General features: G+C 38.6%; 2 protein-coding genes across 6 annotated transcripts in view; one reads left to right on the forward strand and one right to left on the reverse strand.

Annotated features, from left to right (window-relative positions):
- Positions 1-12,254, reverse strand: part of nup214 (nucleoporin 214) — a 319,628-nt gene that overhangs the window by 264,249 nt on the left and 43,125 nt on the right. For all 5 annotated transcript variants that reach the window (XR_007896211.1, XR_007896210.1, XM_051688949.1 and 2 more), the window contains exons 25-29: positions 7,898-7,964; positions 4,150-4,228; positions 3,942-4,020; positions 3,616-3,674; positions 1,570-3,159 (exon numbers count right to left, since the gene is read on the reverse strand). Coding sequence is in view for 3 of the 5 variants with exons in the window: in XM_051688949.1 (XP_051544909.1) it covers positions 1,570-3,159; positions 3,616-3,674; positions 3,942-4,020; positions 4,150-4,228; positions 7,898-7,964 (1,874 nt within the window). In the remaining 2 variants the exon portion in view is untranslated. The remainder of the gene's footprint in view (positions 1-1,569; positions 3,160-3,615; positions 3,675-3,941; positions 4,021-4,149; positions 4,229-7,897; positions 7,965-12,254) is intronic.
- Positions 1-12,254, forward strand: part of fam78ab (family with sequence similarity 78 member Ab) — a 432,829-nt gene that overhangs the window by 63,600 nt on the left and 356,975 nt on the right. The window lies entirely within an intron of this gene.

The following is a 12,254-nucleotide window of genomic DNA, read 5'->3' on the forward strand; positions in this document are numbered from 1 at the left end:
GACCAGGCTCAACCCTGCTTAGGTTCAGTGGGTAACCGATGTAGAGCTACAGGGTGATATGGCTGCTGAGTCATTCCGTGTCAACTCAACCAGAGGTCCCCAGCTCAAAAATTTTTGTAATTTTTTTTCTGGTGAAAGAAATACATTTATGAAGATGAAAGCCAAAATATTAAATGCCATGGATGAATATTTACGGAGTAATCCACTATTTTGTAGAGGGGAGTCAAAATGGCAATTTTCACCTATGATTTTGGAGCAAAACCACAGATCAGAAAAATAACCTTAGAAAGGTGGCAGCATCATTATTTTATTTTTACACAGAGATTGGTGTCTGTTACTAAAATCAGTTGACTTTAGCAATCCTTGTTGCATTGTATGCCAATGGTGTGAGTCCAAAAAATGGACAAAGCACCTTTTTTATTTATTTATTTTTAAGTTGGCATGCATGTAACTCAAGAAGTATTAAATATACACTAATCAGCCACAACATTAAAACCACCTGCCTAATATTTTGTAGGTCCCCCTCGTGCTGCCAAAACAGCACCAATCCGCATCTCAGAATAGCACTAACTCAGATAACCGCTCTGTACAGTTGTGGTGAGAAGAATATCATCTCTGAATGCTATTCTGAGATGCAGGTTGGCGCTGTTTTGGCAGCACGAAGGGGACCTACACATATTAGGCAGGTGGTTTTAATGTTGTGGCTGATTAGTGTATATTTAATGTTTGAGTTACATGCATGCCAACTTAAAAAAAAAAAAAAAAAAAAAAAGGTGCTTTGTCCATTTTTTGGACTCACACCATTGGCATACAATGCAACAAGGATTGCTAAAGTCAACTGATTTTAGTAACAGACACCAGTCTCTGTGTAAATATAACATAATGATGCTGCCACCTTTCTAAGGTTATTTTTCTGATCTGTGATTTTGCTCCAAAATCATATGTGAAAATTGCCATTTTTACCCCCCTCTACAAAATAGTGTATTACTCCGTAAATATTCATCCATGGCATTTAATATTTTGGCTTTCATCTTCATTTATTTCACCAGAAACATAATTTATCAAAATCCAATTTTTGAGCTGGGGACCTCTGGTTGAGCTGACATGGCATGACCCTACTGTTAAAAAAGGTGTCTATATGGCCTCTATACAGGCGGTTGGAAAATAAGAGGGCTTGGTGACGAAAGCTGTAAAAGAAACCTTTTCAGAAATGGAGCAAGTTATTAGGCTTTGATGAAAGATTATGAAGACAAAATGTTATTTCTTTGGGATAACATGCACCAATCATTCAAAGTAAATGTGGTCCAATTTGACTTCATGTTGACATTAAGCATCTTGATCAAGGACACATGGCCCATGACATGATCCTGGTTAGGACTGAACCAGCAATCTTCCAAATGCCAGTCCTGAGCTTTAATCACAACACTATGTATTAAGTAACATATTAAGGATTTAAATGTATTCTGGGTTTCATTATTTCTGCATTCTGCATTATCCTGTCAGAATAAACTAGACTGCCAATTGTTTGTGAAAATATGCAAGTGAAGAGTCCGGTCTCCAAAAACCCACCTGACTGTTGTCCAAAGCCGAATCCAGAGGAGGGTGCCGTTGTTGTGCTGCTACCAAACACCAAGCCCTGCCCAAAGTCTGAGACGGGCTGTCCAAAGACAGGAGCGCTGCTCTGGCCAAAAAGTCCAGTGCCAGTGCTGGCTGCAGAACTGGTGGCGCTGGCTACAAATGAGAAGGAACTGGCACTGTTGGCACTTGAGGACCCAAAGAGTCCTCCTCCACTGCTGGTGACAGAAGTGGTGGCGGCAGTGGTCGGCTGTCCGAATCCAGAGCCAGCACTAAATGACGGCTGACCAAACGTGAAGCCGCTAGCAGAGCCAGAGGCAGCAGGTTGCCCGAAACCAGCACTAGGACTCTGTCCAAATGCCGGTTTGCCAAAACCAGAGGTGGTAGAATTAGGACCAAAGGCTGTAGATCCAAATGCTGTGGTTGGAGCGGTGGAAGGGGCCTGGCCAAACACGGGGGTAGGAGCCGCGCTGGTGGTACTGGTCACTGTTGTGGTTGACGGGGTGGAGGAAGCCACTGTACTGGCGAGATTGTTGGCTCCCAGCATTAAACTCTCTGTGGCACTCGATGGTGGGGCAAAAATTAAACCTGGTGTGTCTGACGTTGGAGCTGAAGATGAGGTGGTTGCTGGGGCCTCTTGGGGAGCAGGGATGTGTGCGGGATTGGAAGTGTTGGTGCCCTCAGGTGCAGGATCAGAGACAGTTTCTGCAGCAGGGGGTTCGGTGACAGACGTTGCCTCGGCTGGTGGGATAACGTAAGGTGGAGGTGGAGGCGCAACCTCAGGGGCAGGTGTGGGAGGCGTTGGGGGCTTGTTTGAAGGTGCCACAGTGGTGTCAGTACTGGCGGGTTTGGAGGGAGTGGCACCTTCAGCTGCAGACACGATTGATAGGGTTCCTACTGCTGGGGGTTCAGGACTTGGTTCTGCTGGAGGTTCCTTAGCCTCAGCCTCATCGGAGGGAACCGGTTCAACTGACAAAGAAGCCTCTGGCAGTAGGGACTTTGCTGGGACAATTGTTGTAGTTTCTGGGAGGGGTGCTCGGAGAAGACTACCAAACGAGGTGGTGGCTGATGGAATGGAGGATGTCTGCAGAATCGAGAAAGTTGTTTTTGTTGAAGTTGTTCCCTCCTGTGGTTTAAACGCGAATGCAGATGTGCTGAGTCCTTGTGGTGTAGTAGTCTTTGGAACCTCTGCTGTAGCACCTGCTGGTTCAGATGAACTTGCACTTACTGCAGGCTTCATTTGAGCAGAACTGAACAAGAATCCAGTTGATCCATTACCAGGTGGTCCAAGGCTTAAACTCAAGGCGGGTTTGGGGGCTTCCTTTACTTCATCACTTTGGCCCACTCGTAAGCCAGAGAAGCAGCCGAGAGTCTCTCCAGCAATGCCCTGGGCTTTAGGAGCCTGAGGGAGTTTAGCGGGCTCAGCCACATCAGGAAGCGGCGTGGATGAGTTAGTGATCTGTGCAGAAGATGCCAATTTAGGAGTGAAGGAAAAAGGCTCCTCAGATCCTGCTGATACAAATGGCATCTTTGGTCCTGTACTGCTGGCAAACGAGAACTTGCCTGGCAGGCCAGAAATCTTGGCTATTTAAAAACACAGAAAAAAGTAAGAAATTTACAAATAATGGTATGACCATTATGGCCATAGAAATGCCACTTTTAGAATTTTGTTAATTCTTTAATAATAATTATTCATGTAGTTTTTATGACCTAATTTTAACGGAGCAACTTCATGGAATATTTGTGCATCTAAAAGCTTTACACCACAGGATCTTTTAAATTGAACTAGGAAAGGCAAAAAGGTGATTAAAATAGTGGAAAATTTTAAAGTAATAGTAATCAGTTACAGGACATAAAATATAGAATTACCCTTATACAATCAAATTAATATAACCTAAAAAAGTGATGTTGATACAAAAAAATAAATAAAAGTCCATGAATATTTTGTATATCAACTACCAATTTGCGGAACTAGAGTTAAATAATAATATATAGTAAAATGTCTAAATTAGACAAGACATGTGGAGATATAGACAATACCTTGAGTGTTACTAGCATCCTGTGATTCAGAAGTTCTCATAAAACTGAACCCTGATGATCTGAGAAAGAAAAGCTTCAGTTTAATTCCTTCTCCACTTACTGCTGTTCTTATTAATACATAAACAGAAATAGACATGTTCAAAATATCAGTTCAAAAGAACAGTGTTTCTAAAAAAAAATATATTACCTAGCAATATTAACACAGACTACCACAAAACTTGAAGAAAAATACTCTGTAATACTCCAACATTATGGAACAAATGATCAGAAAAACCTTGTTTGATAAATCATGGAGGGTGTGATTTAATAAATGTTTAATAACTCACGGTGCAGAGAATGAGAAAGTCTTTGAGTTTTGCTCACTGACAGATGAAGCACCACCTGCTTCATGTTTACCTGTTCCTCCTGTAACAGAACAAAAACACAAACCACGTATTGAACATATGTAGATATAAGACTGAAACATGAATAACTCTTACTCATGATGTAATAATTTACATTGTGAAGTCTCTAAATAACAACCAACAGACTGACCAATCACAAAATTTGCTGCTGCGGCTGGATCCACCCCTGCCAGCGTTGCTGAAACCTTTAACGCTCCCTGAAAGGAATTCTGCAAGTGAAAACATTAATTATACAAACGACATACATCTACACGAGGAGCTATTGCACAACACTCAGTCTGAGGAATTTTTTACTTGTGATTTCTGAAAGGGAATCAACCTTGCAAACACTAAATTCTAAAACCATATTTCATTCAGCTGCTAGAACATCAGACAGTTCTGTGTTATTTCACATCTCTGGTTATAGAAAGTTCACATCATGTTCTAATAGATGTTGTGATTGGCATTTGTTTTTGTCATGTTCTAGTAGACGTTACTCGTGTTTGTTCTCGTCATGTTCTAGTGGAATTTGTGATTGGTGCATGTTCTTATGTTTGAGTAGATGTTGTGCTTGGTGATTTTTCTCATGGTGTTCTAGTATATGTTGCAATTGGTGTTGGTTTGCATCGTATTCTAGATGTTTTGATGGGTGTTTGATCTAATGTTCTAGTATGTGTTGTGATTGGGTGTTCTCATGTTCGAGCAGATGTTGTTGGTGTTTGTTATGTTCTAGTAGATGTTGAGATTGTATTTGCTGTCATGTTCTAGATGTTGAGATTGTTATTTGTTCTCATTGTGTTATAGTATATGTTGCAATTGGAGTTGGTTCTCATCATGTTCTAGTAACTGTTGTGATTGGTTATTGTTCTTGTCATATTCTAGTAGACACTGTGATTGGTGTTTGTTCTCTTCATGTTCTAATAGATGTGATTAGTTTGTTCTCGTAATGCTCTTGCAATGTTCTAGTAATGCTGCAATTGGTGTTTGTTCTCATGTTCTATCAGGGGTTGTGATTGGTGTTTGTTCTCGTCATGTATTAGTAGATGTTGTGATTAGTTCTCATAATGTTCTAGTAATGTTGTGATTGCTGTTTGTCTCATGTTCTACTAGGTGTTGCCATTTGTGTTTGTTCTCATGTTCTAGTAGGTGTTGCCATTGGTGTTTGTTCTCATGTTCAGTAGGTGTTGTGATTGGTGTTTGTTCTCATTGTGTCCTTGTGGATGTTGCGAATGTTGTTGGCTCTCATCATTTTCTAGATGTTTAGATGGGTGTTTCATCTCATCATGTTTAAGTAGGTGCTGAGATTGGGTGTTCTCGTGTTCCACTAGATGTTATAGGTTTTGTTATGTACTATTAGATGCTGTTATTGGTGTTTGTTCTTGTCATGTTTTAGTAGATGTTGTGATTATTTCTCATAATGTTCTAGTAATGTTGTGATTGCTGATTGTCTCATGTTCTATTAGGGGTTGTGATTGGTGTTTGCTTTCATGTTCTACATGGTGTTGCGATTAGTGTTTGTTCTCATGTTTTATTAGGGGTTGTGATTGGTGTTTATCCTCATGTTCTAGTAGGTGTTGCCATTGGTGTTTGTTCTAATTGTGTTCTTGTGGATGTTGCGAATGGTGCTGGTTCTCATCATTTTCTAGATGTTTTGATGGGTGTTTGATCTCATCATGTTTAAAAAGGTGTTGAGATTGGGTGTTCTTGTGTTTCACTAGATGTTATAGGTGTTTGTTATGTTCTATAAAATGTTGAGATTGGTGTTTGTTCTCATTTCCTATAAGGGGTTGTGATTGGTATTTGTTCTCATTTTCTATTAGGGGATGTGACTGGTGTTTGTTCTTGTCATTTTGTGGTAGGTGTTGCATTTGGTGTTTGTTTTCATGTTCTAGTAGGTGTTGTGATTGGGTGTTCTCATGTTCCACTAGATGTTATTGGTGTTTGTTATGTTCTGTTAGATTATGTGGTTGGTGATTGTTCTTGTCATGTTCTAGTAGGTTTTGTGATTGGTGTTTGTTTTCATATTCTAGTAGGGGTTGTGAGTGTGGCCAGAGTGAGCCTACGGTATTTTTGTCACAGAGATTTTTCTGCTTTGTTTTTTTTTTTTTTTTTACATGGATTAATTTGACAATTAAAATACATTCACAGAACATGATTTTAATATTGGTAACATTATGTATACATTTCTTAGCAACTTGCTTTAAAGTAGGCCTACTTTGTCATTTTATACATGCTATCTCTGTTCACTGACGTGTTCATGTCAAGACATAAGGTTGTCCAGTCATATCAACAGAACCTTCATTACTTTTTTCTATTGTAGGCTAACAAGAAAAAAAATGAATCTGTGTGAAATGTTACAGCCTACTTCATCTTAAATCAGTGGATCCATCCATTGGCTCAAAGAACTTGTAATAAGTCTCTATACAGTCGTGGTGATGAGTTTGATTAATCTCAGTGGCGAGATTAGTTTCAGATTAGTTAACTGATTAGTTCATTGTTCATTTTTGCAAATTACAGAAAAAGTCTAATTATTATTTATAAAAATGTGCATCTCAACAATTCTACTAAGAGACTTCAGCACTGTAGAGTGTTTAAGCATCATAAATCTTTCCCCACAAATGTCAACAAAGCATATCTATCATACTGTGAACTGCTGAGCGTGACTATCAAGCTATACAAAAATAGACAATACTAGCCTAAAAAATAATGATGAGCTTCAATAAAGTCTGTATGCCATTGTAATAAGTTGCTTATCACTCCATTTAACTCATAATTCAGCCCATTTTCTTGTTGAACAAGATTGCCGAATTGAACAAACGACTTGTCTCCTACTCTTGTTTAGTCGTTCAGCAGATCCTCGTTAATGATAACTGACTCATGCATTTCATTCATGAACAACTGTACCTGTACATTCAGTCCCTTCATTAAAGAGATGTGTTATCTCGTTCATACTCAAACAACAGACTCGAACTTCAGTGAAGGGGCGTATTTATTCATTGGGTGAAACCAATGATATGCTCCTTAACTGCCTGTACTTGAATGCTATTGGCTCACGCTACAGTCAGTCTTATAGGCATGAAAAGCCACCAAATCAGTCTCGCGCTTCCAGTGCGGGCCGGTCAAAACGTGTGACAGGCATGGTTCCGAGGGCCAGTCAAAACATTTCAGAGGGCCATATTCGTCCCACAGGCCATAGTTTGGGGACCCCTGTTCTAGTAGGCGTTGGTTCTCATATTCTAGTAGGTTTGATTGGTGTTTGTTCTCATCATGTTCTAGTAGGTGTTGAGACTGGTGTTTGTTCTAATGTTCTGTTAGGGTTTGTGATTGGTGTTTGTTCTAGTTGACATTTTAATTGGTGTTTGTTCTTGTCAAGTTCTAGTAGACATTGTGATTGGAGTTTGTTCTCGTGTTTTAATAGATGTTGCGATTGGTGTTGGTTCTCATCTTCTAGTAGACATTGTGATTAGTGTTTGTTGTTATAATGTTCTAGTAAGTGTTTCCATTGGTGTTTAATCTCATGTTCTAGTAGGTGTTGCGACTGGTGTTGGTTCTCCTCATATACGATATGATCGTTTTTGATTGGTGTTTGATCTCATCATGTTTAAAAAGGTGTTGAGATTGGGTGTTCTCATGTTTCACTATATGTTATTGGTGTTTGTTATGTTCTATTAGATGTTGAGATTGGTGTTTGATGTCATGTTCCAGACGTTGTGACTGGTGTTTGTTCTCATCGTGTTCTAGTAGATGTTGTGACTGGTGTTTGTTCTCATCGTGTTCTAGTAGATGTTGTGACTGGTGTTTGTTCTCATCGTGTTCTAGTAGATGTTGTGACTGGTGTTTCTTCGCATTTTCTAGTAGGTGATGTGAACAGTGTTTGGATTGGTTCATATGTTACTCACTTTATTGGCCTCCACAGTAGCCAGAACCTGCTGAACAACCTGAGCTGCAGGTGCTGGAACAGATGAGCTATAGAAACATGAATAAAAAAATAATGTGACTAAATATAATACCAATGTATTATTCAGTCAACTCTTAGGAAAGTTTAGAAATCAAACAAATCAAAGACAGCTGAGATCATGAGAGTTATCATGGTTCCCATTCTTTTAAAGACATAATTTTCCAGGACATTTTGTGAGCAACACTGGTAATATTTAGGTAACAATACATTTAAGGTTGTGCTAGATCATGGTTATTGACATAACCTGTAACACCTGTTGTAGTAAAGGCACGCTGATGACCATTATATATTATATAGAATGACCTTAAAAATGTTGCATTTATACAGCAGAACTGTGTCTTTTGTTTCATGATTCTTTGTTCTGTCTTAACTAAAGAATGTCAATGATAATGTTAGGCACACTACACAAACTCTTGACCAGTATTATGATTACTACATCTTAAGAATACCTTTCAAGCAAACATGGTTAGATAGTTTTTAATTTCATTTTGCAGGACAACAAATTAATTTATAGGACATTTAGAAAATTGTAAATTAGCATTACAAAAGTGCATCACAAAATTCCAGGTTTCAGGAAGTTGATTACATAATACCATGGCAGAGGGATTCAAATTATACACATACATCACTGCTTTTGAATGTCCCACCGAGCAAACTTTTACAGTGACTCTAATTAGACTGGAAACAATTTTTCTTGAATGAATGTCTGTAATTCATCTGTGTTGAGGGAAGCTGGGACAACTCAGAGAAATAGCCCATACTAAGGCATGTAGACTACACCAAATTAATGAGGCTCAGTGTGTGTGTGTGTGTATATGAATAAATGTCTGATGTTTTGTAGTGATTTCTGTCTGTACATCACACAGATCAGAGACAGTGAGTGAAATGTGAGCATGATGTTCGTACAGAGCAGGATGTGGAAAGTGTCCTGCGTGGTTCACACACACACACACACACACACAGTGTCCTGTTTAGAGGACAGAACAATGTTTGACGGTCATGTGATGATGAAGAGCAGTAACTGGAGCAGAGGAAGAGGAGAGATGATTTACAACTCAAGCGGACGAATCGCTGTGATTTAATTAGGACCAAACTGTCATCAGTATGATCACAGCATCACTACACAGATCAATACACACATATATTGGCATGCATATATTGCACAACAGTAGAAATACTGCTGGAGTGTTTATACCACAATCCTCTGCACTATTAAAAAAGTCTGACCCCAAGTAGAAAACTACTCCAGTCTACTCTGCAAACTGAGTCACAGATGAGCACTTCCAGTGTTGGTAGCTTTAGGGATTAGGATGAATTACATTCATTATATTACAGTTTAGTTTACGTGCTACTCATGTCCAAATGTAGACACACTGTAAACGTAGGCATTTTACGGTTGCCAAGCAACACTGCAAATTGCCATATTAATATAGAATTCAACTGATGTGCGGCTAGAGGTGAGCATATTTCGGCTATTTAACAATAGTGCTGAATGTGACCATGTGAGCCTGCGGTTAAATCAGAGCCATGCTGATATTCAGAACAACAGCTCTCTTGCTTCTGTGATATAAGATAATGCAATAAAGTGAATCAAATAAAAGATGTTAAAAAATGGAAATGAATGGTCAAGTCAAGAGCATTGCATTGAGAGATACATAATTCCACACCAGTGTTGGGTGTAATCTAATTACAAAGTAATTACTTATTGTAGTCTAATTACCTTTAAATACAAAAGTAGTGCATCACATTACATTTCAAATTCTCATCAGATTACAGTTACTGACTTTCAATAAAGTTTATCACTTTTAAGTACATTACTTGGGATGCACATATCCCTAAAATAATATTATTTATGTAGAATGCATTTAAAACATGAATTACATTTATATGTACATCTGTTTGTGTTTCTTTGACAGCTAAAGGCGTGCGCCTCCTTACGAGTCAATGAACAAGGAGGATATATAGACATTATTTTGAATTCATAGTGCGGAAAAACAGAAGTTTTTGTGTAAAGCGTTTTAGAAAGTAACTTGAAAGCAGAATTTTGTGTGCGTTTCTTCATAGAAAATTCTAATCATTATCAAAGCACAAAGATTATTTTCTCTAGTCATTACTGGATGATATATTGTGTATATGTATCTTTCATAAAGCCTACACAATGTATTTTTAGTTACAAGTATGTCTTTTTGTGGTATGACTGCTTGAATAAAACCTATTCAAGAATGCGAACAGAGAATTACACTAACCTGCAAACTCACCACCGTCACCCTGTTCATTCAAGTACAGTGAATGTTATATCACCCCCTTGTGATCTCCCAAAGCTATTACACCAGACTACAGACAGTGAATCGGAAAGCACTCAAATTAGGCTTTTAATTTAAATGTCAGCTAATGTTAATATATCGATGCCTCAAAAATTTATAAAGTAAATAACGTGCCGATCAATAATATTTATATCGATATATTATGACATTCCTACTAAAAAGGTTTTTGTATCCTGCAGCATACAAACATTTAAGAGGCAGAGGGAAATTAACCTGTCAAATTTTTGTTGAAAATACTGAAAAGAAGGTCTTTGCAAATACTGAAAGCAAGTGACTTTACCTATTAAGTCTGGCATCAACTCACAATCTTCACCTAAAAGAAACATGACGGCATTTGAGACGGCAGCGAAAAGTGTTCCTATCTTTTCAACTGTTTAATTGATCAGTATTTTAGTAAATGACATGGAAATGTATTAAGTGTATTAAATGTATTAATATTTTTGCCCTTTTTAATCAAGCCCTGTATCATTAGGTTGGTTTTGGGTTAAACAGACTGGATGCGTTTCTTAGGGGGCGTTTACATCCAACGCATTCCTGCATTGTGCAATGGCATGAAACTAAATGTAGGTGTTTTTAAAAGTTGGCCTTTTTAAATGTATATTCATGTTGGGATGCTCAAAAAATTAGTGACTACATTTACAGGGACACCAGAAAGCGGTTTATTGCGAGACAACTGCGTTCCCGTTTACATGCGCTGTTTAAGCGGCGTACTCTTAACTCCCATATACATGTAGGTAAACAGCTTTCTCCACAGCAACATCATTTTCCCAGGATGCTTGTGTAAACAACACACATGGCATCCAAGGAAGACTTGACTATTTTACTCTCTGTTGATTTGCTTTATTTCCAGATATTCCAGAGCTGTTGCTGTGTTTATTTCCTTCACTTTCTATCGCGACCTGCAGCTAAATTGCACTGCAATAGTGGGGTTTCCCTCCAAGATAAAACTCTGGGATTCCCGCGATGTACGAGCACATATGCGTGAACATGAGGGACAGTCGATATTTTACATTGGTGTGTATAAATGGGTATAGTTTATAGTGTATGTGATTTTTTCCCACTGTACTCCCAGAAATGTTGAATTCGTTCCACTGTGTTGACTTGTTGTTGGGCTCCATCCTAGGACTTTTCTTATCCGGTCTGTTCCACACATGTGCACTCTTCCAACACCCATCAGATCACCTCTCATGTCTTTACATGACAACAGTAAGTCTCTCTGAGAGAAACCTAGGTGTGTTAAACTGCTTTTTCTTAATCCAATAAACGGCATAAGGAAATCAACGCTCGTTTCCATGGCGTTTCAGAACACTGCTTTCAGCTAAAACCCTGGAATAAACCGTTTTCTTAAGTGCATGTAAACATGATCAGTGAGACCGAACATCCAAAAGACATATGGATAGCTGCTGTGACAGTGCTTTACAGAGGATTAATATTTTCCATGCAAAGTGTCCAACAGCTAAAAAAACAGCATGCTAATTAAAGCACCGCTGCACAAAATAATCAAAACTGTATTAAAAAATAAATAAATAAATAAATTAAAAAAAAACTAATATTTGATGTCATCAAAACTGTACTATAAAAACTAAAGAGAAAAATGTGTATGCTCTGTGTGTATGTGTGTGTGTTTTCTCAGGCTGAGCAGCTGGACTGTTAATAATAGATGAGTCTGGGCTAAAGTTGCATTCACACACAGATGAGTCTCGCTGCTCAAATGCAACACAACACACACATACAAGAGATATCATATAGACCTTTAACTTTACATCTGAATACACCAATCAGACTCTGTGCAGGAAATGATGTCATCACACACACAGACCATATGCAGGAATTCTTCTCAATGTGCACATACATAACACACACACCCCCCCACACACAGATACACACACACAGATACACACACACAGACACACACACACAGACACACACACACAGACACACACACACAGACACACACACACAGACACACAGACA

This window comes from Myxocyprinus asiaticus, chromosome 4 (genome assembly GCF_019703515.2).
Source record: "Myxocyprinus asiaticus isolate MX2 ecotype Aquarium Trade chromosome 4, UBuf_Myxa_2, whole genome shotgun sequence".
In the NCBI taxonomy this organism is placed as follows: Eukaryota; Metazoa; Chordata; class Actinopteri; order Cypriniformes; family Catostomidae; genus Myxocyprinus; species Myxocyprinus asiaticus.